Below are 27,708 nucleotides of genomic sequence, written 5' to 3'. Positions count from 1 at the left end.
AGAGAGAGAGAGAGAGAGATTCGATTTTTCGGAGGGAAAAGTGCACTTTACAGTGGATGTATAGCGCTAATTTCAGTCTCGCTCTGGCAATGCGGTGTAGTCCGAGTTGGAGCTTGGACCGGGGGCCCGAGGCTGATGTATGATACTGATTTTCTAGTATCCGCAAAAGGGAAAGAAAATTGCAGCCATCGTTCAAGAAACGACATTTAAAACATGCGAACTTGTATTAAACTTACGAAGGGGGGCGGGGGGTTGGTATTATTAAATCTCACCACATTCCGATCTGACTAGACCCGGAGGAGCTGCGGACAGGTGTCGATCGCTGGAGCTAAATTCAGGTTAGAATATAATACCCACAAAACCAAACATTTCGTAACATTTGACGAAATACCCATCAAACACCTTCTGTGGAAGTCACCGTCTTGCAAACCAGAAAATCGGGTGAACGATTAATATTTACTTCTTAGTTAAAAAAAGACTCTGCCCAAGCGACTAGTTTAAACGCGGACACCGTGATAATTATCACCCATCCTTCTTTATCTACAAAAATCAGTAAACTGCGCCTTTAATATCATAAAATCAACAAGCACCAAGAGCATTATCAAACCACCCTAATTAACCAGCCTAAAATTCACTCACCAGTATATCACTCTAATAAGTATTATTTAACCTACAATTATATATTACATTCCCCGATAACAAATAAAGACGCTGCACGGACGCCACTTGATGCAAAGAGTCAGTTAAACATCTAAGGGTGTAAACCAGGTTAATTTAAAGACTCACCTGGCCGAAAGACGGGCGTAAATGGGGAACAAAGCGTGTATCCAAATCTAAGTCCAAAGTTTTAGGGCGACGTGTCCTGTGGGTACGACTGGGACGGCGGGTCGCTACATGTCAGCCGCGCTGGGGAGCGGCGAGCTGACTGCACCGGATTGTCGGCTGGCGCTCCTGGGCTCTCCGTGCCTTGTTGCAGGACGCGTACGTGTGACCCCCACACAGAAATAATCTCCGTGCTTTTCCTTCAGTTATAATCTGCGGGGCTCACTCGCTCTCCACAGACCCCACCCCTAGCTTCCAAGTATTGTTTTCTGCGTGGAGTTTTATTATTTGTTTTTTATTTTTTTACACCCACAGCAGGTGTCTGTTTTATAACTATTTTTACAAGTATAGATGAATGGAGACTACAAGCTCACTCGCCCACTCCCACGTCTGCATCAGTCATCCCTGACAAACTGGTCCGACTGAACATCTTATTTGTTCTCGATGAACGATTTACAGAATTTGATTTCACGATTTTATGTGCTTTTGATCACATGGTGGCTGTGAAATATTTACACTCCATTCGCTGTTTCATCGTTACACTGAAGCGGTTTTATGTAATACAGTGTATTACATATAAAACGCATATATAGCTACGACAGATAGTATTAATATATAATGTGGTATCATGAATAATATTTTATGAAATGATGTGAATGCCGTAGAGGCCCAGTATGAAAGCCCATGAGTTGGGGGCCAGCAGATTGTGCCTGGACGGGATTACATGGGATTAGAGAACAGCGCACATTTCATCAGACACACCAGCATGGAAAACAGGAGTGCTGACACACAGATACACAGCGAATATTTGGTACTAACACACTTAATATCTTTTGCTGTACATTGTCTTAACATTTTACCGTAAGTAGGCCCGTACTTAATTGTCCTTTTATCACTGTTTGAGCAGTTTAGTTTGCTAAAACTGGACATTGGCCATCATTGGCCAGTGGCAGTGTAGATGCTGTGTGCCTGTGTGAGTGTGTGTGCATGGGTCATGAATGTATTACAATGTGGGGATCACATGTCCCCACAATCTCATAAAAACTTGTTTTTGACTTTGTGGGGACCATTTTTTCAGTCCACACAAGGGGAAACTGAATTTTTTAAAAAATCTGTGAATGCAACCAAAAAAACTAAAAATCCCAAAAGTCTTGTGTCTTGTTTGGTTACTGATGGTTGAGGTTAGGGCTAGGTAGGGGTTAAGAGTGTCATAGTTAGGATTCATGCTTTTTCCATACAAATGAATGGATGGTCCCCACAAAAATATGAAAACAAGCATACGTATGCAGGTATGTGTGTGGTTGGGGGGGATGGTGTTCATGAAGAGGATAGGAAGTTACCTGTGGGGTTGGGAATTGGGAAAAAAAAACAATAGATTCATCCATCTATAATTAGATCCATCTTCCAATCACATTATTAGTCATGTGTGGAGTTTTAACCATGTATTTATATTAAAATATTATATTTATGTCTAAATCTATATTAATAAATGAATTGAATGGAAAAAGTTTCCTGTTTCATTTTTTTCTACCTCTCACACTTTCAAAACAATAAGACCTTTGATATTTATAGTCCAATTAGGACAGAAAAAGACAGACATCAGATAACCAGACCTCACCTCGCAGGGAGAAGGGAAGAAAGGCCATTTTAAATTCTAATGTTGCCTTCTCCGTCCATATGCTGACAGCAGCTCTGTCGTCCCCCGTACACTCACACCGAAGCCTGGAGCTGGAGTCAGAGCACTTAAACGTCTGGAGTAGGGCCTCGTGTCTGCGATCCCCTCAGACAAACCAGCGGTGTGTGTCTGACATCCCTATTCTGGTCATTTGCATTACACTATTGGAATCAGTAGATGATTGAAAATATCCTTCCATCCATAACTACAGAGGTCCCTGGACTCACTGCCAGGCGGCACAGGGTAGACTGGGTACATCCCAGGCAGGGTGCCAGTTCATCATGGGGCACATACACACAGACACACTACAGGCAACTTAGAGATGCCAGTCAGACTAACAGGATCTCTTTGGCCTGTGGGAGTACACCCCCCACACCATGGGGAGAACACACAATTCTATAGATCATTTAATTTAAATTAGTAGCATAAACAGTCTTTGTTTTTAAAACTAGTTTTAATTTGCATAATACATTTGAGATGCTATTGAAATTGTTTATGAGCTGTAGGCTTTACAATGATAGCATGGCAAAAACTGAGGAAGGGCATGCAGTACAAAGGTAGAGAGATTAGTCATTTTTGTAACTCAGGGTAGCATTTCTCCATCCACAACTGAAATGGCGTTGACTGGCATCGATTCTCCCCATTTTAGCACACGTCATGCCTCCATCTGTTAACCAGCTTGGCAGACAAACACAGGAGCAGGGAGGGAGGTGGCTGCAAGCACGTTCCAGCACACAAATGCAACTTTCTGGTGGCAATAATTCATAAACAAACAGTATTCAAAGTAAACACTTAAGACGTATGAACTATTTCAGTAATCGGCAAGCTGACGTTGATCACCATCCCAGCAGCTCTGCCACTCTGCCACACGGGTCATGGCTGCAGGTTGAAAACCATCCCTAGTGATGTGTGTGTGAATTTCTCAGGTTTGTGTTGGTTCGGTTACCCAGTTTTAAAAACCCTCGCAGGGTCTTTTATCAGGTCATGACTATATATTCAGCCATTCTGCCCTGACAGCAGACGCGTTATTACCTGTCCCGGAGTTCGGCATCCATCTTGCTTTGCCTGTCCGTCTCCTCTCTGCTTCTGAATTAGATTTACTCCTTCGCTTCGTAAAAACCCATAACCCCAGATAAAGTCCCAGATCCTTCAGCTCCCTTCACCATCCCAACCAAAGCATGCTTTACCGGGGGAAAACTCAGAAGCATCCCCTTCAAAGAAGGAGGTTGTCTAATAACCCTGTAGAATCACTTTTTGACCCACTGCTGTGCTGAGACCTTCATCACCATGTGGCAACGATGACTGTCATTCCTAAGTCAGTGCACCACCCAGTTAAAAGATGTCCGCATTATCTACTCATAGACCCATCTGTCATTTAAAAAATAGATTAGTAATCAGGAGAGTTATGTAGAAATAACTAAAGCAGCTGTCAGAAATAAAAGAGGGACTCAGAAATAGGCTTGATGATGCCGTCATATATCAGGGCAATCTGGGTTGTATTGTACAAAGCAGAGTTTTTTTGTTATATATGGCGAATGCAATTCATGTGGGGTAAAAACCTAAAGAGGGTCATACTGAGAAGCCTTTCGCATTGAAAAGCTAGATAATATGTAGGAACATCTAGATACAGCTCAAACATGACAGCAGCTCAAATGTGATAACGTCTGAGAGAGAGAGAGAGCTTTATCTAGTGATACTCTATCGTCGCTACACTTCTCGCTGGTTATACGGAGGACATGAACAATGCATAAAAATAACACAGCATCTACAGACGCCTATGAATCGGTAACGACCTTGGCTTTCTCACAATGGAGTAGCAGCTCCTGAAGATCGAAGCAATGGAAATATTTCATGTGCCGCCTCTGACATATGAAAGAGTTTTTTTAATATGTAGAAAATGTCACGTAAAAGGCAGAATGTAGCTGTGCTGTGTCATCAGAGTCAAACCTACAGGAGTCCTGTTTAACACCAGGCTGGAATATTGGTATAACAGAGGTGCAGTAATGATGATCGCTGTGCTTCGCCATTCCAGCTGATTTTATCTCTCAGCTGGTATTTAACTTGATTTTGTTGTCTCTTTCCTTCCTATCTCCCAGACCACCTAAGGGTCTGTCCTCCCCAAATCTGACTCTGGGCATTAGTCCCAGTCCATATTGGTGGCAATGTGCAATTAAACCACTCCCCCCTCACAAAAGCCCAGTCCGCACTGTCAGGAAGGCCTGCACTAATCACCACGTTGCATGTGTGGCTCATATTCACAGCCCGTCTCAAACTCATCCCATGCAATCCTCTTGTCATTGTATTGTCGTCTTCTTCTTCCAGATGTGCCTCTGCTTTTGTCCATTGATTGTGCTAATCTTCCTGTTTAGTTTCTCCCATTCTTACCATCCTGCTCCAAAATCCATGCTGCGTTTTAGACATTAGATATGATGGGTAACAACATTAATGTGACTCTATCATCTCAATAGACTAGAGTGCAAACTTGACTAAAAATGGTTTTCGAACTGGAGTGATTAGGCCTGGAGTCATTATCACCGAAACACCCATTAGGTGAGAAATGCTGGTAATTCTATCTGTCTTGGTCGACTCCTGAGCCTCACACTGTTTTAAGGAAACTCCAAATGTTGTTTCCTTAATGTCTTCTTTTATTTTGGTGCCTGGGGGAGGCCTTTCCGCCCATGTCCATCTTTTGCACACATGGTCCACATGGGCTGCCATGTTGGTTCAGTATCTGTCTGCCAGTGATTACTTCTCCTCTGAAGGTGCCCTGTGGTATCTGACACCAAGACATTAGCATCGGATCCTTAAAAGTCCTGTAAGTTGTGAGGTGGGGTCTCCATACATCAAACGTGTTTGTCCAGCACATCCCACAGATGCTTGATCAGATTGAGATCTGGGGATCATGGAGGCCAAGTCAAGTCAACAACTTGAACTCTTTTTCATGTTACTCAGACCACTGCAAAATTTTGCATTGTGGAAGGACGCAATATCACTGCCATGAGGAAATACTTTTGCCATGAAAGGGTGCACTTGGTCTGCAACAAAGTTTAGGTAGGTTTGTATGTGTCAAAGTAACATCTAGATGAATGCCAGAGCCCAAGGTTTCTCAGCAGAACATTGCCCAGAGCATCACACTGCCTCCATGGATTTCCTTCTTCCCATAGTGCATCCTGGTGCCATCTCTTCCCCAAATAAACAATGCACACACACCCAGCCGTCCACATGACATAACAGAAAATGTGACCCATCAGACCAGGCCACCCTCTTCCATTACTCCATGGTGCAGTCCCTGACGCTCAAGTGCCCATTGTAGATGCTTTCAGGGGTCAGCGTGGGCATTCTGATCGATCTGTGGCTCCATAGCTCCATACACAGCAGGCTGTGTTCTGACACTTTTCTATTATAGCCAACATCAACTTTTTCAGCAATGTGTGCTACAGTACCTCTCCCATGAGATCGGACCAGATGGCCTGACCTTCGCTCCCGATGTGCATCACTGAGCCTTGGTTGCCCATTACCCCATCACTGGTTTACTGGTTGGCCTTCTTTGGACCACTATTGCTAGGTACTGACCATTGCATATCACACCCCACAAGCCATTTTGGACAAGCACTCACCCAGTCATCTAGCCACCACAATTTGGCCTTTGTCAAAGTTTCTCAGATCCTTATGCTTGCCCATTTTTCCTGATTCCAACACATCAGTCTTGTCACTTGCTTGATATATAATTAACTCCGTTGACAGGTGCCATTGTAACGAGATAATCAATGTTATTCACTTCACCTGTCAGTGGTTTTAATATAATGGCTTATTAGTGTATATGGAAAAGTAACACTGTTAAGTTAGAGGTTAAATTAAGCAAAATAACCATTAAGCTACTCATATCTACACAGACTTACTAATGGATACTGAACATTTTGAAATATTAAAAAAGGTGCAAGAACAAATAGATTTAGTTTGGCTCCCTTGTTGGTCAGAAAACTCTACATCCAGTTGGGTATCAGATCAGAACCCACCATTTCTTCAACGGCAACCTCCCAGCTTTTCCAGTTTGCAGTCGCAGTTCCACAGGTTTTAGTATGCAGATTAGCAGACTGTCACAGGCATGGCCTTCTTGGAGGATTTTTCATGGACTTTAGCTTTAATGCAGAACATCTGTCATAACTCTCCCCCGTGAAAACTCCCAAACACATTCAGTTTTTTTATAGATTGCTAACTAAATAAATCCTCATAGGGCAGTCCCAACATGGTTAGTTTTTACAGCGTATTGTCCTTGTGGAGACATCAAGGCTAGAAAAAAAATATATGATCAGACATTAAAACCAGCATGGAGGTGCTGTGCATATTACCAGCTGAATTACCCATTCAGGTCAGAAGATCAAGCCGGCCGGCTCCAGTGCTCACATTCCCTATTATAATTATGCGAAGGTCACTTGTTATCGTTCAGTAATAGTAACCTATATAATTGGAATTCCTAAGGTTCCATTAATTATTCAATTATTCAATTACTCATTTTTTTTTCTGGTACAGAGCTTTTATTATTAACGATTATGCGTATAAATAAACCCAATTAAACTAAAATACCCATTGGATAAACAAAATGGGACATCTGCAATTCCTTTAATTTTCTGATTGAGTTAGAAATGGCCCAAGTGTCTGAAAATTATTAGACTTCAATGCAGAAAATCACGTATGTGTTGGTTATATTCAGAGAAACAACGGCAAGTGGCCTGACCTTCTCGTCTCTCGGCAGTGAAGAATCTGCTGTTCTGGTTCAAAATCCCCATCATCATCTTAAAATCATTTTAATATTAAACTCCTGAATAGAACCCATGCACTTCACTCACACTGAGTCGTGCCAAATGAAAATCCAATCTACACATATGATTCATCCAAGAACGAACTAATACTAATGAAGCCTTTCTCAGCTGCAGGCACGGTTACACTGCCCACGACGCCCAGAGCTGCCCCGGGAACCTAAAGCAACTCTCCACTTCAGAATCAGCAAACCACTTTTCACCTCAAGCCACCAGGTCACATGACACAATTATGTGACTGTGCCCACTTTCTCAAGCCTCATTCCATACGTCTGAAGAAAATTCCAGAAGAGTGACAGGGGCACGAGCGGAGAATTTATTTTGCTTGTTATCATATGCAGCAGGAGCACAAATGCCACCATTATTCTACCTGATTCCACCTGTAGATAAGCTCCAGCAGGAACACCACATTCCTACCATGGCAAACAGGCGGAACAGGGACAGAAGAGGGGGAGGTGGCAGTAGTAACCCTTTAACTAGGCCAGTTGGGATGATTATTTTAAGCTCTGGATGATGAATTGAAGGCCCCTTGAGTCCACGTCAGAGGTGTCTGTGCAAAGGGAAATTTGGAAAGTTATTGAGAAGACAAGAGGAAAAGACCTGCTGGTCAGAGTCCAAAGTCCCCAAGGTTATAAATAAAACTGCTCTTGCAGTGGGAAAGACAACACGAATTAGGCACATTTTTATCCTAAGAGGTGTTAAGAATGTAAGATATATTGCTGTGTATTCTGGCATAATGAAATAATCCATTCCTTTTTGAAAGTATGCCTCAGAGAATTCATTTAGTCTGAGCTAACCTTGACAGTAAATTCATCCTTTCAGCTCTATAAGTTGTTACATGACTGCTACTAATTCTGCGAAAATATTTTGATTGAATGTGGCAAACAGACATTGAACTGAGCACATTTTTTTGCTCTCTTCAACCATTATTGATGCTGACATGTCAAAAAAAATTCATCTGCGCTGTCCTTGAAGGTTTCTTCTCTTTCATCCGGTTTCCTTTATACAAAAATACACATTGCCCAGCAACAGTCACAGCCTGCCTGATCTTCCTCAGCTGTTGCCTCTGTGCAAAGCTCATGCTGTCTTGTTGCTCACACTCATCCTATTTTTTTTTTAATCCTAAATCTCTACTCTCTCCACAAGGTCATTTAGCTGTTTTTCTACTCACCTGTAACAGTGACTGAGTCTCCCAATGATGTTTACAGGATGTGATTTTTGTGGACTTGGAGGTGACAATGGCAAGGAAAAAGAGTTAGGTTGTCTTAACGCTTAGAACAAGCTGAGCTTTTTGCTCAAAACTACAAAACACCTTTATAGGGAGAGACAGATCGAAAAACAGCACACTTCTAAATCAGGATTACACATTCTCATCACAGAGGTAAGTAAAACTGACAAAAAGATGAAGACCATGTCGTCAGACATTCGTGGAGATATACTCTTCCATGCTAGTCTTCCTGTATTAATCATTCAACAAGTCAAATTGTTTTCTCCTTCACACGTTGTAACCAGAAAGTAATTATAATGAATGCTGATAAAGTATCTTTAAACAAAGTAATGATGCGAGGTTCTAGTGTGGCATGAATGGATAGTTAAGCGTTAATGTGTGTTAACGTGTATTCTATCTGGGTCTGACTACACCGTGTCATATGCAGACACCTTCGCAGTCCATACGCATGTACATACGCAGACGTCAGTTTTACGCAGAATGAAATTTTCTGTCTGATGCTGCCACCTGGCGGACATTTTCCGGCATTGTACGAGTTGCTTCCAGCAGGCTTATTATCGTTAACGAAAATAAGGATTATAAAAAATATTACCAAAAATGTTTTAGTAAACTGAAATATTTCAAAAAAGCTACGAAAACAAAAAGAACCTTGAAAGGTATAAATATGACTTTCCTTGCGAAACTAACTGAAATAAAAAACAAACATCACTACTTTCCCTTCCCAAAATGTTGGAGTATGTGTCTAGAGTCCTACAACTTTCAGTCTAAAAACTAAACTAGTAAAACTAAACTGGATTTCAAGAAAAAATAATAACAATTTAATATTTTATATAAATAAAAAGTAGATTAAAATCAAAACTATAATAACACTGGTTTCGAGAGTATATTAGAGAAGCTCAAATGACAGCTATAGCGAGCCTCGAGGGAGGACCGAAATGTCTCTTTCCTCTATCCTACACTATAAGTCCCACCCCCATTAGATCATTAACCAATGAGAAACCTGAACCATCTTGAGGCCGCCAATTGAAACGCGAGTACCAAACGCTTCCTCTGCCTGCTTGCTGCTGAGAGAGTCGTGAAGTATGCGCATAAAAGCTGTTTAATAGCTGGACAGGTAAACAAGCGAGCAAACACCCAAATGAGGAGTCAAATAATCAAAAACACAGGCAGATGAACAATGAAGCGGTATTTCTGCAGCCTGAGTGGGAGGTTGATCAAACTGCTGGTCGCTGTGTGACGGTATATAGCTAGCTGTAGTCGGCTGTTTCGACGGTTAGTTCTCAATCCTTCACTAGATAACATCATCTGGGCTGTATGTTGTATTTGTTGTTGGATATATAATACGCATGTTTTATTTTCGCGTCTGAACCTTTAAGCTAATATAAAACTTTCAGGCTGTCAAGTAACAGTTTGCGTTCAGGAACGTTAACTACCTTTACATGTTTTCCACTGCTAGTTACACGTTTGGGTGTCAGTGGACAAGTATCGACGAGGAAGCTCCGTACAGTTCACTAAGGCTGGTTATGGATTATCTTTGGCTAGTTTAACACAGAAGACCACGCCTGTTAAAACGCAGCACTGTTTCTCTCCTGAAAAAGAATGCAAATGGTAGTTTGTTAAATGAATGAAAACCCAGTCCTACACGGATAACCTGTTACTTTTAAGTAATTAAGTAAGTAAATTACATAACTCAATTTTCAAAGCTTTATTTTTTAGTCACAGACTCACTTTTCTGTTCGCCGTCTTATTTCTGCCTTGTCATTCTGTCTACTCTAGCCATGAAGACTGAAGGCACAGACAGCACCATCTCATGGGTTTCAGTATGTCCCAGTGGTCTGCTAAAGGTGGAAAGTAGAAGGACCAGGAAGACCGGGAGTGGGGACCAGAGTCCTGTAATGGGCTCAGTGTGCAGGGTCAGGGTGTGGCAGAAAACTGAGGACAGATCAGGGAGCCAGGATACCACTGGTGCAGAAGAGCATGGCATACTGGATGAGGTGCACAGTGAGGTGCAGAAGTTCTCCTTCCCCCGTTCCCAGTACTCAGTGTTGCAGATTCCAGAGGACACCTGGGTGCTGGTGCGAATGGGCGACGGGCAGTGTGACGTTGTGGAAAGCTGTCTGGAAGGAATGAAGGCTGGAGAGCAGTGTGAGGTGAGGATGCTGGTGGTCCTACCTGCTTGGTGGTATGGTGACTCTTGATGGCTTTATTGTATGTTTCAGTTTTTTTGCATGGGCAATATGCTGTCTTTAAAAATACTGAAATACAGCTAAACATCTAGAACATCTACAGTAAGCTGATTTCTGCTTAATGAGTGTGAAGTTTTCACTTCTTTCAGGTGCTGGTCACTATCTTAAAAGACGGAACCAAGCCAGGTTCTGCACTCATATGGCAAACTGACTGCAGTGTGCTGGACCCAGCTGGCCAGGAGCACCAGCCTCTCTGCTATGTGTTGGAGTTGCATTCGTTCACCTCTGGCCGGGAATCGTGGGAGATGGCGCCCGAGGAGAAGTGGGACTGGGTGAAGGTCCACAAAAAAGAGGGCGGGGAGAGGTTCCGGAAGGCCGACGTGTGGGGAGCCGCAGATTGCTACAGCCGGGCACTTAAGCTGCTCCTCACCTTGAAAGAGGGGGAGAAGGGAGAGAGGCAGGAGACGCAGGGCATGGCAGAGGGAGGAGGACAGAAGGCAGAGGAAAGTGAGGCTAGCACAGGAGGCCAAGACGCTTCAGGAGGGGATGGAAACAAAGAAGTGAGAGCATCTTCTGAAGGGGATGAGTTAGATAGGAAGTCAGACTCCATTATGAGCAACGAGAAAACCACGTCAGAGACAATGCAGAAATCAGAACAAGTAAATCTGGCGATAGGAGGTGAGTACAAGGCGGTTCGGTCAGAACTGCACTCCAACCTGTCCCTCTGCCAGCTCAGACTAGGCCAACCAGCGAAGGCACGACACAGCAGCTCGAAAGCGATTGAACTGGATCCCAGCAATGCGAAGGCCTGGTATCGGCTTGGTCAGGCATGCTCGCAGGTGGGGGAGCTGGGTTTGGCCCAAGGAGCTTTTAAGAAGGTGTTGGAGCTGCAGCCAAGTTCACCATCAGCCCAGAAGGCCCTGAGGGAAGTGAAGGCGCGCGAGAAGGAGCTGGACATCAAGCTTGGGCAGAAGCTTAGTAAGATGTTCAGCTAGGTTCTCTGCTGGGTTACTGAGGCCAGAAGATTGGATTTGTGCGAGGGTTTGGTCATGAGAGAATCTTAAAAGCCAGGACACTCCAGAACTTCCCGACGTCGAATTCTAATGGTTAAAAACCCTTATGAAGATGCCTCAGGACTATTCAGATTGTGTTTTCTACTGTTTGTTCATGCTGCTATGAACAGCTGTGGCTGCAGATGCAACATAGCCTGCCAATACAGGACTGGGGGGGGGGGGGCTGAAGGTGAGAATATGGTAAATCTTGCATTTATTATCTTGAAGTAAATATGAGATGGATGGAGATGAAAATGGCTTGAATCTTTACCTCAGTGGAGGCTGACGTGTCCATTTTAAAGCTACCATTCTTCTTACCCGATCTGGACTGTCGCGTCATATTTCTCAGCTGTAATTCAGTGTGTTGATATCCATCTTTAAAGTTTCCACATGTAAACCTGCCAGTTGTATGTTTCCTCACTGATAAACCTTATGCTCATCTAATAAAATGTAAATAGTCCCTTTATGTTTTTTTTTTTGTTATTGGGGTGGAGGGTCGGATAATTGTATTTTCTTTAGTGCTGACTTAATCAAAATTTAATTAAGGTGCTGATATTCTCGTATCGTATTTAATTCAGCAGAACACTTTTAAAGGAAAATAGGCGAGTTCTGCCTTCAGGGGTTTGGTGCCTGTTGAACCTTAACGTAAGCTGCAATTAGCGCTGTCCCAATACAGGTAGGGTATATTTGGTTTGTAGTAATTTATAAATGTAAGTTTAAACACATTTTCCATTTAAGGAGACTTCTATGAGAGGTCTGTTCTGTAAAAGGGGGTCCTTGTTTATAGAGGGAAAACAACTACTGTAATATAATTATTTTAGCAGATTCGTTAGGAGAATCTGCGCAGTTTAACGTAGGCATAACAAATTAAATAATCAATAAATTATACACTTAGACCCAGTTAATGTAGATATGAACAGACGGACCGATAACTAAATGCAGTGTAATGATGTATTACAACGACCAAATAGAAAACACCACAAAAGTACACAAAGTGTTTCCGCCCGGTTTCGAACCGGGGACCTTTCGCGTGTGAGGCGAACGTGATAACCACTACACTACGGAAACTCAACTGATGCATGAGTTCATGTAAGTCCTGATAATTATATAGTAAACTAAAAGACTAAGGTTGTTATTAGATGCTGAGGCCGTAAATTAATCCAATCGAGCCCCATATGCTTCAGTTAGCTCCCACAACTATGCGAGTCCAAGGCTACTTTTTCCAAAACTTTTCTACGGTCGTCGAAGACTCTAATGACTTAAGACACTAGCAATGATCCTAGTTATGGCAGCATTTAATATCATTATTAAAAATAAATTTGATTATCTCTTATTAAGTAATCTCAGTCACTCTTACGCATGTGCGGTATGAAATACTACGGAAATAAAACAACTGCCGAAACCCGGGATCGAACCAGGGACCTTTAGATCTTCAGTCTAACGCTCTCCCAACTGAGCTATTTCGGCGTGTACAAGTCCGCCCACTTGAATATATTGCAGTACACTTCAACAAAAGGTTATTTGGCTCATGCATGAACCACAATCAAAAATAGAATTTAAGGCAAAATTCCTGTGAAGGAGCAAAACCATAAACCGTCTGGGGGTCCTGATTTGAGAATTACCCCTCTAGCTTATCCGGTATTGGGTAGGGTATATTTGGTTTGTAGTAATTTATAAATTTATGATAAACGATCCTGCGTAGCAATTGTGTCTGAAGGTCATTTTTGAAGCATTGCTTTTGCTCTCTTTAAACAAGGTTCTTCCTCGGGTTACGTGGAATTTATGTTATGTCAAGGTAAACCCATCTTCAGCGGGAAATTTTCCCTCCAGTAAAACAAAAGAAATCCTTGCGACGCAAATTGTACAAATGGACGATTTATTAACGGATACACAATAACATATAAATTACCGTCGATCAGGCCTCTATGCAATAATGAGAACAATCACCACAAAAATAAATGGTATAAAACTGACTGTAAAATTGCAAAGTGGACTGGAATAAGTTTTAAGTTCTTTCATCATTCATTCAGTGCCATTGCATAAAAAATGACATTGATTGTGGCTTCAGGAACTCCCATTTCACCCCATTTCTACTACAAACCACCAGCATTCCCTTCCCTGCTTCTTCCCCTACTGTCTCTTCGTCTTCTCCTTGCCCCTCACCTTATTGTCAGAAAGGGTCTGAGCAGATGAAAGGTTCGTCCAGGCATCCACAATCAGAAGCAAAGGAAGGACAATCCACAGCAAGTTCATGAATACAAAGTAAAACCAGAAGTAGATGGGGTGTCCCAGCTGACTGTGGGAGTAGCCTTCTCTGTGCTCCGTGTAGAAATACAACACTGCTCCGTACAGTTGGCCTGATGGGACAGATGCACTTAAGTATGAGGATATAAAGAGAAGAGACACACAGAGGTGGCCAATCTTATTCACAAAGGGCCAGTGTGTGCAAGTTTTTAAAATAACCTTTAGGTTAGGGGTCTCCAACTCCGGTCCTGGAGAGCTACCGTCCAGTAGGTTTTCTATCCTACCTGGCTTCTGATGAGCCACACCTGTTCTCAGGTAAATACCTGGGCCTGGTGTGGCTCATCAGAAGCCAAGTGGGACAGAAAACCTACTGGATAGTAGCTCTCCAGGACCGGAGTTGGAGACCCCTGCTTTAGGTCAACTGTTCAAACCAAGGTGTGAGGACTCTTCAGCCAATCAGTAATCTAATTAGGGAATTGCAACAAAAATCCACATACCCAACGACCCTTTCTGGATAACATTGGCCACCTGTCTTAGACTAATCGAACACATGCTACTTATTTTAATAGCCACCTATACTTTATGACAGAGGGTCAGTGACTGTGTGGGCAGTGTGTATATACATAATGAAATATAAAAACTTGCATTTTCAACAGAAACACGCTATATGGCTAAATTATCAAACACCCACTAATTAAATGTTCTCTTCACTTCTGATCTCACCTAAGGAGACGATCAGCTGAAGAACAAAGCGATAGGGGTGGTTGTAGAGAAATGCCAGGACAATCCAGACACTGAAGGGTCCCCAGAAGACTGCTGTCACAGTTTCCATGCATACAGTGAAGTTGTCCGCTCTGTAAAGACAGTCACCAGCCACAGCCACATTAAAAAAAAAAAAAAAGTCAGATGTCAAATGGAGCAACGGACAAAAAACATACTGCGGGAGTCCATGGAATGGAACCACCATCCAAAACCGTTGCTATTCACCACACAATGATTAAGAAGCTTAATGTACCTACATGACATATCTGCTGTCCCCTTTTGAATATTCTTTCCCTGTAAGATAAACAGCTTTGATTACACTTTCAGTAGTACCTGTATCACCTTCCTTCTCCACATATCAATTACTACTATCACACCTAGTCACATATGTAATGTCAGGACTGACCAGCATAGTTTCACTTACACAGCTGAGAGAGGAAACTCTGATCAGAAGGTATGATGGAGTAATATAAGCAGAACCACCCCTCAATTATCCCGTGGATGAAGCCACATACGGCAAACCAGCACAGAGCTAGCCTTCGAGCAACCGAAAGCCTCCTGCCTGCCCCAAGACCAGCAACTTCCCGCCCTGTCACCATCCAGGTGACAAAAAGCAGCAATCCCGATACTGAGAAGAGGAAGGTAAGGATCTCAGCCATGGACCGATCATTTTCAATGTAGTTTGGGATGGACAGACTGCGTGGCCAATACGGGTGCCCCTTATCAGTCCCCTCTGCCTTGGTGTATACTTTCTGCAAGTGAAAAATCACATCAAATTGTTGTAATGTACTACATCATAATTTCCACAATTTCCCCCCTTTTGCTCTATAGGGGTGACAACTATATTACTTGCTACTTGCAGTTCAATTATATATGATTTTCCTACTTATAAAAAATAATATTTATATAACAGTATTCTGGTCAGTACGCGTACGCTCGTCATTTTCTGTGACATTGCTCTCTGTACTTACTGTCATTGCGGAATCAAGAGACGGCACTAAAAGTTAAAAGATAATTTTCTATATTTTGGCTTAACATAAAATATGCAACGTCTTCGTAATAATTTCACTCCGGAAGAAACCAAATCTTTGAAATTCAGTCATACACCAATAACACACCTGTACTTAATACACAAAGGACTTAAACCAGCGAGAATGCATCGCAACATCGAGCATCCAATAACAGCTATGTCCAGGACACCTATGAGTAACCAATGAGGCTTCTGATGGGCGGGATAATTTGGATTCTACCGCCTATCAGGACTCAAAGTTGTATGGTCGTCCCTACACGCGAGCTGTTCGAGGTATCCGATTGGTCGAACGTCTCGGAACATACATGTCGTCATAGATAGTCTTCGAGTTTATGGTCTAAAGGACGTAGTGGCTTCAGGTTTTGTGTGAGAAATCAAAGAACGCTTTAATTTCCGTTATGATTGTTCGTCCAGTTTGATGAGTTTCTTATATTGAGTAGAAGCAGAGCTGTTAGGTACATTGTATAATACACTACGAAGGAAACGAAAGCCTCATCTATAGGCAGGTAGTCTATCATATAAAGTTAAGTCTAAATTCCATAGTTCGAGAAAGTATCCCATAATTATATATATTTTTATAATAAAATAATTGGAATTGAATTTAAAAGATGAGCCCTCTTTGCCGCATCAGGGTATTTATCCCTGCCGTGACCCGGATTCGAACCGGGGTTGCTGCGGCCACAACGCAGAGTACTAACCACTATACGATCACGGCGAGCTACCAGAGGACTTGTGAAGTTTCTTTCTAAAAGGCTATAGATAATCCAACTTAGGTTCTCTATTATAGTGGTGTGAGTAAATAATTTTATTTGACATTTTTTGTTGAAAGATGAATTATGACATAAATGTTATATTATGTCTACATCTTAATTTTTACCTATGTAGTAATTTAACCCTTTTTTGTATTTTTACTCATAGAACATCGTTTGCAATTTTTATTATAACTTTTGTGCTTCATTCTCATTATATCGTTCTGAGACCCGACCTATTCATTTATGTCCATTGTAATAGACATTGTATTTTTGCATTTATTTTTTCACTGATGTTGGGAAACGTATTTATTCTTGTTGTGCACTAAAGATGACATGCTGTGAAATTAAAATAAGAATAAATTTGAAAAAATCTAAATTGTAAGATGTCTTATTTCCTCCAAAGACAAATAACCTACAATTGAAGGACACTTTTTCCCTTGGGTCCCAGGAGGATATAATTACAAAAGCAAATTCAAAAAAGTATTGAAAATATTTTCACTATGTAATATATCAGGGGAAAAAAAGAGCAATTGCAATCCCATATGGTCTAGCGGTTAGGATTCCTGGTTTTCACCCAGGCGGCCCGGGTTCGACTCCCGGTATGGGAATGTATGTTTTACTTTGTTTACATGTAATACGCGAATTGAATTGTGTTTTTTTAAGTAGGCATTTGTTACTCATAGATAAATGTAATACTAGATATATATTTTGAATTGTTAGCTTTCTTGAGTTACTGTTCATACTTATACTAGCCCTCCACACCCATTGGCATTGCTTATAATTGATTAGGTTATTGGGTTAGCCGAAGTGACCTTTTAACACCCCTAGTCTGACCTAGAGACCACTATGTGCAAAGATCCTCGCTGTTCATATACATGACTGTTTTCTGCTTGGTTACCTTTCCGTGAAGTTGTCCCTTGGATCACCATATTGGGTCACCACTTCATACTCCGATTCGACAGGGGGTGCTCATGTACCTCAGTGAAGTTACAGCGGCAGGCACGCCGAGGAAGCATGCTGCTTCTGCGCGTTAGATGATGAGGAAGTACTGTAGTGGGAGCACAATCAATTGGAAGTTTCCGGCTGTCCAGAGGATTATTGTGCCGCGTAAAATGCGAAATAAACTGCTTTGTATATAAGAAGAGAACCGAGCGGTGGACGGTCCTGGATGCGACTGATCTTTGGTTAAACGGATTAACGGAGCTTGGTTTCCACGATGAAGGACGATGTTTCCCTGCGTTTGGACGGGTGTCTTCTGCGCTTCATGGACCAGCTGGAGTCGCTTGAAGAGAAAAGGCAGAGGTTCAACTCACTCATAGAGCAGGTGAGTTACGGTTCAAGTAGTGACGTGCCGTGTTAGATAGCTACACATTGCATTTCACAAATAAAATACTTCTAACATTCGAAAGATCAGTTTGATATTTCATGTTTTGCCTTGGCAGCCACGCTAAACACATTGGTCATATCCTCTCGCACCACAGGGCTGGTTCTCCATCTCTAAGGCGAGGTACGCCATGGGAAACAAGCAGGTCTCCGCCCTGCAGTATGGCAGCGAGATACAGCCGCAGGTGCGCGTGTGTGTCAGGTACTGCCATGCTTACGTTTTCTTCAGATCCAGGTCAATCCTGTGGGCGGCATAGGCGTTCGCGTAGGGCGCCGACTTCTGAGGGGGCGCCGACATGCTTCCCAGTTCCACTTTGCCTCGGACGCCGGCACTGTTGGTCGCCTACATCGGCTAAGGCCAGTACTGGTTCAGAGCCATGTAGTGAAATTATGTACTGACAGGTAAAAAAAGAAAATTGGGTCTGATTAGATTTAATAAATAAGAATGTTTTATTTTAATATCATATAAAGAGACAAAAATTAAAAAATTAAAGTCACTAAACCACACAGGTTTGTGATTTGGCTGTTGTGGTATCCCCTGACTTGGCCAGTGGAGACTTCACGGTTAATTTTTAGCTTCTTTTTCCAAGCTGTATTTTGGTGCCTAGATTACAAGGCTTCTGTGAGAAAATTCAGGGTTGAACCAAAAATTTTTTACATTTCAATGGATAACTTTTTGTGCGATTTTTTGAAAAGAAACCACACAGGTTGACAGAAAGCATAATGTGCATTTTCATTAGTCCAAGCCCTTCCCTGAACTTTGGAAAAAGAGACTTCGCAGGAGTTGAATTAAACCATACCATGAAAATTGAGCTATAGTTAAACCATGTAGCTGCCACAGTACAAAAGTCAGGTCATAAGAAAACACTCTGAATTATGTTTTTTTTGCTACCCACGGTGTAGAAATGGTGCTGTTTCTTAAAGGGAAATAAAAAAGAACAAAAAAAACAATTATGGTGTGTAATTCACATGAGAGTCCTCAAAATCAAAGTTGTGATTCAAAGGCCATTTCTTGAATTAAAATAGTGACCCTGTACGAATAAAGTACCTAGTAAAACTGTGGCATCATTAGATACCTCTGTTTGAAAGGGAGCTAACAGGCGGCGTGACTGAGTTTCAAGCCGAAAGGGAGGAGACCCAGGGCTCTGAAGATCCAAAGACTAAGGATGATGTTGAGGACTGTGGACCGATGGAAGGAGGTATATTGGGGGAAGTCACAGCCTCGTGGCTGCTAATCATTTGCTTTGGGGTCCAGCGCATATAATTTGCTCAGTAAGATCATGTGGTCTAGGTTTATGGAGGAACATTCTTGGTTGTATTATATTATGCGAAAGGTCTGAGGAGAAGAACGACGGCAAAGACTAAAAACCCTCAGGAGGAACCGGTCCCAGTAAAAGAGTGCGTGTCCAAAGATGATGTGAGACTGGAGAGCAAAGGACTGCAGAGGCATCAGGACCCACTAAAGTGGTTTGGAATCCTGGTCCCACAAAGCCTGAAGCAGGCGCAGGTGGCCTTCAGGCAAGGTGGGTGTGCAGGAGCATGTCGCTGCCAGCGACCTGCTACACGGGCGGCCATCTCTGTGTTTGAGTTCACCAAGCTGCTGAATTAACCACCTAAGCTAATCAAACGCTTGTTGAAAGGTCAGGTGACAATATAGATTCCACATAATGTTATCTGGCTCGCGTTTCTACAGTGATCGAGCTGTCGGCAGAGATCGCGGCTCTGCAGGGCGCAGTGATCTCCACCAGAGAGGAACTCCACAACCTGTTGGAGGAGAAGAGAAGACAGTCCCACTGAGGATGACCCCACACAGGGAAATGGCCCAGTCTGCCCATCACAGGAGGCTGAGATGTTCAACAGGGCGAGCAAGATCCTCACATTGATCAGCAGTGTCCTGCAAAGAACCCTGGAATCTTATTTCTATAAAGGAAAACGGCTGGATCCTGTGGGTTACTGGAGAACAAGCAAACCTGTAACAGGTCCTTGTAGCATGAAAGTGTGTAAATTATGTAATCTATACAAATGGCTGACGTAGCATTAACCAATAAATGTATATGAAAAATGAATATTTGTGTGTTCACAAAACACCCGTCATGAGGTATTTTGGGATGCAGGTATCTTAGACACGGTGCACTGTGTAAACAAGGCTCTACCTCAAACTGCACCTTACGGGACAGAGATTAGTTAACTGGGGCTTGAGGGCTGTTGCCTTTGTCAGATGCAGATTCACCACACTTTCAGGTGGAGAAAGAGGACAAAATACCCATATTTCAATTTTATTAAGACCAACAACAGTGTATTAAATGTGTTTGAATCTAAGCTGACATTTATGGTGATTATACAGTCACAAAAAGAGAATACAAAACAGCACAGTCTGACAGAACAAAACTACATGGCACATTAAGTGTTTTTTGCAAGAGGTGAAATAAACATTGGTTTAGTTGGGGAAAGGAACCATAAACATGGTTTTTTAAAACAAATCTCCCTTTTCTGATATGTGTAGTGCACATTCTGTCCATCAGAAGCCTAGAGGGGGATGTTACAAATGCCACAATAAGACCTAGAAGCCAACAGGAGATTGTATGTCTGACCTGGGTTGAGTTCATTCAGTCTGTCTCCTTTCAACTACACATCACCACCCCCTTTAAAACCTTTCAAACCAGATTATACGACAAACCCAGCAAAGACTTCCCAGAATAAATGGATCAGTCTACTGTCAGGTCTAAGCTTAAGGAAACTAAAATGGTAGTCAATGGAAAAGGACGTTAAATCAAGCTGTGACTGACGGCAAACAATTATTCCATAGACAGATTCAAACCTTTATTTTTACCGAGGTAGTAATTTTAGAAAGCTGCTAAATGAAATGCCATGATTTTATAGGTTGTTATATGTTTACCCAAAATACAGAGATGCAAATACTTGGATCGACAGGTTAGTTTTCACATTGCAAAACTTGAAATGAAAAAAAAAAATCATGTGACAATAAAAATACCCAGGCAGGTATTTCAAGCCATTTCCTGTCACCCTTTGATGTGTGTTGCAGAACAGCCATGCTCAGCACAGCACTTTCATGTGAGGGGCTCTAACACGCTCTTTCTGTCAGCCGCACACCGCAGAGGGACACCGGAGTGGAGCTGGTGACACCTTAGTGTGTCAGTGCGGTTTCATGAGCTGCGGGTCTCAGCAAGGAGAGCGTCCAGCAACTTCTCACAAAGAAACAGGCATCGTGGGACGTGGAAAAACCCTAAAATAGGTCAAAGTGAGCCTTTAACATAAACAGATCCAAATTCACACAAACACGGGGAGAACATGCAAGCGCCACACTCACAGAGCTGGGACTGGAACCAAACCCACATAAACACGGGGAGAACACACTTCAAGCGCCACACTCACAGAGCTGGGACTGGAACCAAACCCATACAAACACGGGGAGAACATGCAAGCGCCACACTCACAGAGCTGGGACTGGAACCAAACCCATATAAACACGGGGAGAACATGCAAGCGCCACACTCACAGAGCTGGGACTGGAACCAAACCCATACAAACACGGGGAGAACATGCAAGCGCCACACTCACAGAGCTGGGACTGGAACCAAACCCATATAAACACGGGGAGAACACACTTCAAGCGACACTTTAAGCCAACCCCTTTCTCACCTTTAAATGGGCCTCCTTTGAAATTCAGCTCCACTGATCCACGTCGGTCCAAATACCCAAACCACTCTCCATGCTCTGCATCAGGAAACTAAACAAGAACAAAAGAGACCAAGGCCATCGGGTCAGAGGTCAGCCATCACGACGGGGGCCTCATGGTCAGCAGGCTGTCACTCACATGGCTGAAGGTGTAGTCGTACACCTGTGTGAACCTGTCCAGCAGGCCTGGCTCCTTGGTCTGGCTGTAGGCCATCAGGAAGGCAACAAGTGCCTCGCAGTGCGGCCACCACAGTTTCATGCTCCACTCCAGCTGCAGGATATTGAGCCACTGTGGGTTACCATGGAAACAGCCCTGGGCGGGGCTCAGTGGTCAAAACTGCTTTAAAAAAATCCAGCTCAACATACAAACTGCCACATGCATCAATCATTTCAAAGCATATTTCACCATTAATCTTCTGTGTGATGTTCCAAATGCCATTTTATTATTAAACCACACAGATAGCTACCACACCCACCTGTGTGGGACAGTGTCCATCTGCATCCAGGAAGTATAACAGGCCTCCATGTTCAGGATCCCAGCCAGCCTTGAACGACAACTCCAGAAACTTGTCCACCGCCACCTTCTTCAGCTCCTGGTCTCCTCGGCCAGCAGCATATTGGAGAAGGAACCAGCCGGCTTCCAGGGCGTGGCCTATATGGTCACATGACAGTCTCCTTATATGGTGGAGATGGTAGAGGATGGTGCAGCTGTCCCACTGACAGGTTTTTAAAGCACACATGTAGCTAAAGTTATATAAAGTCATACACACATGCAGTCATATACAGAGATATAACTCAAAATAACAGTCCCACTAGGTAGAAGCCCACAGAAACACGGACTCAGCTGTCAGCTGGCCTGGGAATCTTTGGGGAGTCCTCAGAAAGAGCTGGGGTCTGTGGCCAGGTCTGACCTGCTCAGCATGCTGCCACCTCTACGCTTTCCAGGAGAAGCAGTGTGCATGTGGATGGATGGATGGACTGATTTTTACACAGCAAAGGATTACCTTCCAGTGATATTTGCACTAAAAATTAGGATTCATCAATGATTTAGTTTCCGACATAGCTGCCTCTTTTTCCAGACCGTGACCCGGGTCGATGTGTGAAAGAGTTCATATTTAATATTTGATTTTTCAATGTTAGAGAAGTAATCTCAACCTCAAATCCTGGGGGGGGGGGCACCTGAGATACATGTAAGCAGAGATCCAACATAGAATTCCAGTGTTGTGTTTATGCAGAGGAAACAGGGCACGGTTACTGATATTGTGTCACCTGGGTTCTGCAGTCGCCCCTGGCAACCAGGCAGCTCCTTCCCATCTGTGGAAACATTCTCCAGAATGGCATTCCCATCTCTCTGTACTGGCAAGACACGAAAACTCCTCATATACAGTGAAACTCCACCTGCGTCCAGCACTATACCATCCACTGGCTTGAACTACGTACTGAAGCTTACACACACTGGCAGACCTTAAAGTAAATGTTTAGCTGGACATGTGAAAATGTGCTTCAAGTGAGTCCCCCCCCCCCCCCCCCCCCCCCAAGACCAAACCACACACATCCCACTTCTCCTTGTAACATCTGTGTTGTACCATTCTGTAGGGGATGTGTACACAGATGTTACAAGGAGAAGTGGGATGTGTGTGGTTTGGTTTGGTGCCCCACCCCAAAAACACTGATGAAAAGGTTTCCTATAACAGGCAGCAACTCGCTGATCAAGCACACATCCTCAGACACACACACACACACACACACACACACACACACACACACACACACACACACACAGAGTATCTGTAGCACCTCAACAGCAGAAATACACAGAACTCATTCAAGAATCAGAGGAGGAAATTAGTCATCTTGCTAATGCAACCTTGGCATTTGCATGCCTTTTGGGATACCATTTCTGTTTCTGTACCTCATTTTGTGTAGAAAGACAAAGAAACCCAATTTCCGAGGGGAAACAGAAGAGAGCAATTTCCTGACCATTTAGAAAACTGTAATACAAGACTCCTGTCACCAGGGGGCACCACACCAACCAGGCTATCGCTTTCTCAATCACCTGAACGTGCTGGAGGATCTGCTGGACGCACCAGGAACCAACTTCACTGTACTTCTCAGCCACGCCTGGCCTGCCCTCGCCGAGCTGCTCCACCAGGCACAGGAGCATCATGGGTACGGCCATGCTGTTGACAGGCCGGTCGCCAGAGAGCTGGGGCTGGCCCAGGCCCGATGGGTCCACACGGACCCAGTGCACCAACTGGTCCATCACGCTTTCGGCATGTGCCTGTGAGACAAGCATTGCCCAAGGGAGCCAGGGATCAGAAAAAGTCCAGATTAAAAGATCCGTTTGTCGGTCCAGAATGAGGAAACACTTGTAGTCAGGTTTTAGACATGGAAGTTCCACCTTATTTACGAAAAGTTGCCAATTCTCACCGTAGAAATCAACTTTACTGTTAGTGTCTCACCTGCATCTCCTCATCCCCAGTAACTCTGGATAGCTCGTCCATCGCCATGACATAAAAGCACTCGCTGAATATGGTCCTCTGCACCTTCACTGGCTGTCCATCTCGGGTCAGGCAGAAGGCACACTTCCCTGTGCTGCCAGCAGAGGGCACCCATGCAAAACGCCGAAGGAACTCCCCACCTGTATTGGGGAGTAGGGAGACAGAGTTAGAGCATTTTAAAAGCATTCATTCAGTATGATGAACTTGTAAAAAAAATCACAACAATACATTATTGACACTACAATAGAGACTCTACTCCTTAATATATTCTAACCCTGTTTTCCATCCCTTAAGTAAAACCTTTGAGGGAAAAGCAAAAAAAAATAAAAAATTTAAAAAAATCAGATTTTTAGTGGAGGCCCTTAATTCCACAGCACACAGGTCCTCTGCTTCACCAACCTGATTTAGCAGCTTCCAGAATCTCAGGCAAGTGAAACCGGTCCATTGTTCTGTACAGGCGACAGTACATCCATACCTGCAAATAAACCAATGTGGAACGCTGGTCAATGGGGATGGAACGACATGCTTTTTTCTCGATACAATTCAATACACGATATGGAGTCCACAATTCAATAGCAGCAAAATAAATGTAAAAAATTATGAGCCAATTATAAGCATGACTGTGGTGAAGAAGTGTACTATTATTTCTTCAAATATGTAAATGAAAAATAATATTATATAACAGGCACATAAACCAATTTAAATGCATGCGATTTTTTGCAATAACAAAAAATTAGAAACAAAATGTAATGCTGTGACTCTCCATGAAACGCTGGAAAAAAACACCATTTTCATGGAAAACTGAAGAATGTGGTTTGAAATAATGGAACAGACACAACAGAGGCATTTCCCCTCTCTGCTGCACTAGCGGCATAAAACTGGTTAAGCAGTTGCCCTAATAAAGTTTCTTTACTACTAAGGTTATACAGACCAAATGATAGGTATTGCAAGACCACATGATAGTCACATTTTGTACTGTGATATACTGAATTTCAATATATTCTCCCATCTCTACTGGTCATCCTCTGCAACAGTGTTTACCCACAATGCACGGTGCAGACAGAGTTAAATCTTTGTAGAAATAAAATTTATATTTATTCCAAGAACATTATTCCTATGTATCCCAAACATACACTAATATTTTTTCTATTGATAAAACTGCCATTCGCTCAAAATGGTCTAGATTACTGGCAATCCTCACATTATACAAAGATATGATCAAAACATCGGCAATGGTAAAGAATAAACCAAAATTTGAATGGCCATGATTATAAAACACCCAGCCTAGAGTTAAAGCAAAGTACTTTGATATATTTGATGTTTTTTTAAGAAGTGTTAATCATTTACCGTAACAGATGTAGCCAGAGATCAGCAGTTCTCACATGTGAGCAATTAGCCAAAGTATGTCACATCAGCTAAAAGCTCTATGCCGACCAGGCTAAACCCCAAAACGGGGTCTGTACAAAGCAAATTCATTATAGCTCAGGCATTAAGAACAGAGGCGACAGCAGAGTTTGTGCCGTCTTCCGTAATCGTCCACAGCAGCCTGTCAGAGGCAGCCTTACTGTCTGCAGGGCAACACCAACACATGACGTAAAATAAAGAACCAATTTGTACCTTTGACTTGTCACTGGGGCTGTACCCTCCCGGCTCTGCCAAGTGTACCCTTAGCTCAGGGGTGGGCAATCTTACCCAGAAAGGGCCGACATGTGTGCAGGTTTTCGCTGCAACTAATTAGATTATGGTGGAATGAGCTGCTGAACCACATCTGGTCATCAGACTCCCTCTGCACCTTCAAGAAATGCCTCAAGACCCATCTGTTCCATGAATTCCTCTATTAGCCTGATGCCTCATTATGTTCCCTGAATGTTCTTGTGTTGCACTTCTGGTCCTTGAATGGACTTATTAGGTTCTTGCTTTGTTAGAAGTTGTTGAGTATTTGTTGTATATTTCTACAGCTGTTGTGTAGCTCCTGCTCCAATACTGCTTACACTCGTACCTGGGCATGCATTGGAAGCTCAGCCTAGCTGCACTTATGCCTATTTGACTCCATGACAGTATGTATGTTTGCAATTTGCCTCACCTTTATGTGGCTTTGGACAAAAGCATCTGCTAAATATGTAAAATGTAAATGTCAATGTAAATGATATTTACCTGTCTACCCTGCAGCCAAACGTACTTCAGCTCGTCATAAATCTTTCCATCCTTTGCAAGGCATGTGAAAAACCCACTGAGGAAAAAGATTCACACAACAGGAAATGCTTTAAAATTAGCCAACCGGAAGAAGGAAGGGAGAGAGGGAGTAAGGGAGGAAGATAATTAACACAGGATTGCGCAACTGGCTTATTCAGTTTATTCATGTTTAGGGAAGGTGTAATGATCTAAGAACTACTCAGAATTTCTGTGGTATGTTAATAAAGACATGAACAGTATTGGCCTTAATTTTGAGAATTACATGTACTTTAAGCTACCCTCTAAGAGGGTGTTGTGGCTTTCATATGGTACCCGTAGACTTTGTCGTGGGAATGTTTCAGCCAGTACGCCACCACTTGGTCCAGTTCTGCCTGGATTCTTGCTCGGTACCCTTCCAATCGGTCTGTGGTCATCGTTCCTGCAAACACAGGGCCAAGGGTCACACCGCAATCATACCAAGACAACACCTGACAGTTGAAATATGACCTAACATGATTAAACGAATGTTTCACAAAAAATACCATTCATAGGTACAGAGTGGCTCTTAAGTGTGATTAATCAACTGGTTTTAAATCTAAACACGCCTTATTTCTCTCCCATAAAAGAAGCCGTTGTATAAAGCTGTCTAAAATAAAACTATGTTATACAGGTTTAAGTGCAAGTTTCAACTTATGAAATCAATGCAAAATTCCATTTAGTATGTTTGCCGCACATATACCACATTAATACCGGAAAACCTAGTTGTACTAGACAGAGAAGTTTAATTACTGCAAACGGTATCTGCAGTCATGATCGATAACTATATTAAATATGAAAACGAAGAGACAAAGTATCATTAACATGGTTCAGTCTGTTTTCAGTTAAAATGAGCGTTGTTGTCGCAGCCAGACAGGTGAAGTTTAATAATCACCAAGACTGGCTGACTGCTGGTGAGCTGATAGTCCGATCTCTTGTGACGGTAAGGCGTCACCTTTCTCATACTTACCGACTTGACAGACTCTGTCCTGCCTTTATACAGATAAGTAGTGTCTCAGGGTGCACCGTCTCCCAGTAACGGAACACCGATTAACTAACTCACGACAGCGGATCCACAGATCGAGTGCTCCCTCCTCCCGCACCGGCGCTCGGATCCTGCCTCTCTCCTCCCAAGACAGGAATCCCCGACCCCTCTGTCTGTCCCGGGTCCCGTTTCTTATCATATGACCGTCATGTGGCATGTCGTCGGTCCATCACGTGCACAGGGGCTCGGCACGCGCCGGGGCTGCAGCGCAATCAACCGGGAAGATGCCTTGTTTTTAAAAGTGAAAGCAGCATGTAACAGCCTCGGTTTACTTCATCTTGTATTTGTATGCAGGAATGAAAATAAA

General features: G+C 43.0%; 5 protein-coding genes and 4 non-coding genes across 15 annotated transcripts in view; 3 read left to right on the top strand and 6 right to left on the bottom strand.

Annotated features, from left to right (window-relative positions):
• Nucleotides 1-1,084, bottom strand: part of camkvl (CaM kinase-like vesicle-associated, like) — a 35,392-nt gene extending 34,308 nt beyond the window's left edge. The window contains exon 1 of the mRNA XM_023837309.2: nt 787-1,084. The gene's annotated coding sequence lies outside the window, so the exon portion shown is untranslated. The remainder of the gene's footprint in view (nt 1-786) is intronic.
• Nucleotides 1,085-8,557: 7,473 nt separating this feature from the next.
• On the top strand, nt 8,558-12,240 carry fkbpl (FKBP prolyl isomerase like). Of its 6 annotated transcripts, none has more exons than XM_023837321.2 (4): nt 9,566-9,656; nt 9,999-10,214; nt 10,319-10,692; nt 10,878-12,240. In XM_023837321.2, the coding sequence occupies exons 3-4, from the start codon at nt 10,321-10,323 to the stop codon at nt 11,721-11,723; spliced, it is 1,218 nt and encodes a 405-aa protein (XP_023693089.1). In that variant the 5' UTR covers nt 9,566-9,656; nt 9,999-10,214; nt 10,319-10,320; the 3' UTR covers nt 11,724-12,240. The 6 variants fall into 6 exon arrangements, with proteins under 6 accessions (XP_023693092.1, XP_023693091.1, XP_023693089.1 ...); XM_023837320.2 differs by having other exon boundaries at nt 9,581-9,814; XM_023837324.2 differs by lacking the exons at nt 9,566-9,656; nt 9,999-10,214 and adding an exon at nt 8,558-8,695.
• A 535-nt stretch (nt 12,241-12,775) lies between these two features.
• trnav-cac (transfer RNA valine (anticodon CAC)) lies at nt 12,776-12,848 on the bottom strand. The gene has a single exon. It is a non-coding gene; the product is annotated as a tRNA-Val (tRNA).
• A 326-nt stretch (nt 12,849-13,174) lies between these two features.
• trnaf-gaa (transfer RNA phenylalanine (anticodon GAA)) lies at nt 13,175-13,247 on the bottom strand. Its single transcript has one exon. It is a non-coding gene; the product is annotated as a tRNA-Phe (tRNA).
• Nucleotides 13,248-13,639: 392 nt separating this feature from the next.
• On the bottom strand, nt 13,640-15,973 carry ebp (EBP cholestenol delta-isomerase). 2 transcript variants are annotated; one of them, XM_023837548.1, is made up of 5 exons: nt 15,758-15,973; nt 15,211-15,538; nt 15,044-15,080; nt 14,748-14,878; nt 13,640-14,137 (listed from the first exon to the last, which is right to left on the bottom strand). In XM_023837548.1, the coding sequence occupies exons 1-5, from the start codon at nt 15,761-15,763 to the stop codon at nt 13,911-13,913; spliced, it is 729 nt and encodes a 242-aa protein (XP_023693316.1). In that variant the 5' UTR covers nt 15,764-15,973; the 3' UTR covers nt 13,640-13,910. The 2 variants fall into 2 exon arrangements, with proteins under 2 accessions (XP_023693316.1, XP_023693318.1); XM_023837550.2 differs by having other exon boundaries at nt 15,905-15,969.
• A 486-nt stretch (nt 15,974-16,459) lies between these two features.
• trnah-gug (transfer RNA histidin (anticodon GUG)) lies at nt 16,460-16,531 on the bottom strand. Its single transcript has one exon. It is a non-coding gene; the product is annotated as a tRNA-His (tRNA).
• A 573-nt stretch (nt 16,532-17,104) lies between these two features.
• On the top strand, nt 17,105-17,176 carry trnae-uuc (transfer RNA glutamic acid (anticodon UUC)). The gene has a single exon. It is a non-coding gene; the product is annotated as a tRNA-Glu (tRNA).
• A 398-nt stretch (nt 17,177-17,574) lies between these two features.
• vma22 (vacuolar ATPase assembly factor VMA22) lies at nt 17,575-20,017 on the top strand. The gene is made up of 5 exons (XM_023837585.2): nt 17,575-17,892; nt 18,050-18,153; nt 19,041-19,150; nt 19,286-19,474; nt 19,645-20,017. The coding sequence occupies exons 1-5, from the start codon at nt 17,785-17,787 to the stop codon at nt 19,746-19,748; spliced, it is 615 nt and encodes a 204-aa protein (XP_023693353.1). The 5' UTR covers nt 17,575-17,784; the 3' UTR covers nt 19,749-20,017.
• Nucleotides 20,018-20,211: 194 nt separating this feature from the next.
• Nucleotides 20,212-27,532, bottom strand: renbp (renin binding protein). Its single transcript, XM_023837584.2, has 11 exons — nt 27,327-27,532; nt 26,654-26,759; nt 26,303-26,378; nt 24,548-24,623; nt 24,110-24,288; nt 23,704-23,928; nt 22,917-22,998; nt 22,124-22,299; nt 21,787-21,918; nt 21,612-21,699; nt 20,212-21,195 (listed from the first exon to the last, which is right to left on the bottom strand). Exons 2-11 carry the CDS (start codon nt 26,752-26,754, stop codon nt 21,116-21,118), a joined length of 1,215 nt encoding a protein of 404 aa, XP_023693352.1. The 5' UTR covers nt 26,755-26,759; nt 27,327-27,532; the 3' UTR covers nt 20,212-21,115.
• Nucleotides 27,533-27,708: the final 176 nt, after the last annotated feature.

Source organism: Paramormyrops kingsleyae, chromosome 8 (assembly GCF_048594095.1).
Source record: "Paramormyrops kingsleyae isolate MSU_618 chromosome 8, PKINGS_0.4, whole genome shotgun sequence".
In the NCBI taxonomy this organism is placed as follows: Eukaryota; Metazoa; Chordata; class Actinopteri; order Osteoglossiformes; family Mormyridae; genus Paramormyrops; species Paramormyrops kingsleyae.
Note: the sequence above shows the minus strand (reverse complement) of the source record. Positions and strands in the feature narration are given on the sequence as shown.

Coding starts and splice junctions, on each gene's coding strand:
- fkbpl (XM_023837324.2), top strand. CDS start 10,321: ATGAAGACTGAAGGCACAGACAGCACCATCTCATGGGTTTCAGTATGT. Junction 10,693..10,877: donor AGGCTGGAGAGCAGTGTGAG/GTGAGGATGCTG, acceptor CACTTCTTTCAG/GTGCTGGTCACTATCTTAAA.
- ebp (XM_023837548.1), bottom strand. Junction 14,879..15,043: donor GGGGACAGCAGATATGTCAT/GTAGGTACATTA, acceptor CTGTCTTTACAG/AGCGGACAACTTCACTGTAT. Junction 14,138..14,747: donor TCAGCTGATCGTCTCCTTAG/GTGAGATCAGAA, acceptor CTGTCCCATCAG/GCCAACTGTACGGAGCAGTG.
- vma22 (XM_023837585.2), top strand. CDS start 17,785: ATGAAGGACGATGTTTCCCTGCGTTTGGACGGGTGTCTTCTGCGCTTC. Junction 19,151..19,285: donor CTGTGGACCGATGGAAGGAG/GTATATTGGGGG, acceptor ATTATGCGAAAG/GTCTGAGGAGAAGAACGACG. Junction 19,475..19,644: donor GCAGGTGGCCTTCAGGCAAG/GTGGGTGTGCAG, acceptor GCGTTTCTACAG/TGATCGAGCTGTCGGCAGAG.
- renbp (XM_023837584.2), bottom strand. CDS start 26,754: ATGACCACAGACCGATTGGAAGGGTACCGAGCAAGAATCCAGGCAGAA. Junction 21,919..22,123: donor ATGGACACTGTCCCACACAG/GTGGGTGTGGTA, acceptor AATATCCTGCAG/CTGGAGTGGAGCATGAAACT. Junction 21,196..21,611: donor CAAAGGAGGCCCATTTAAAG/GTGAGAAAGGGG, acceptor GACCTATTTTAG/GGTTTTTCCACGTCCCACGA.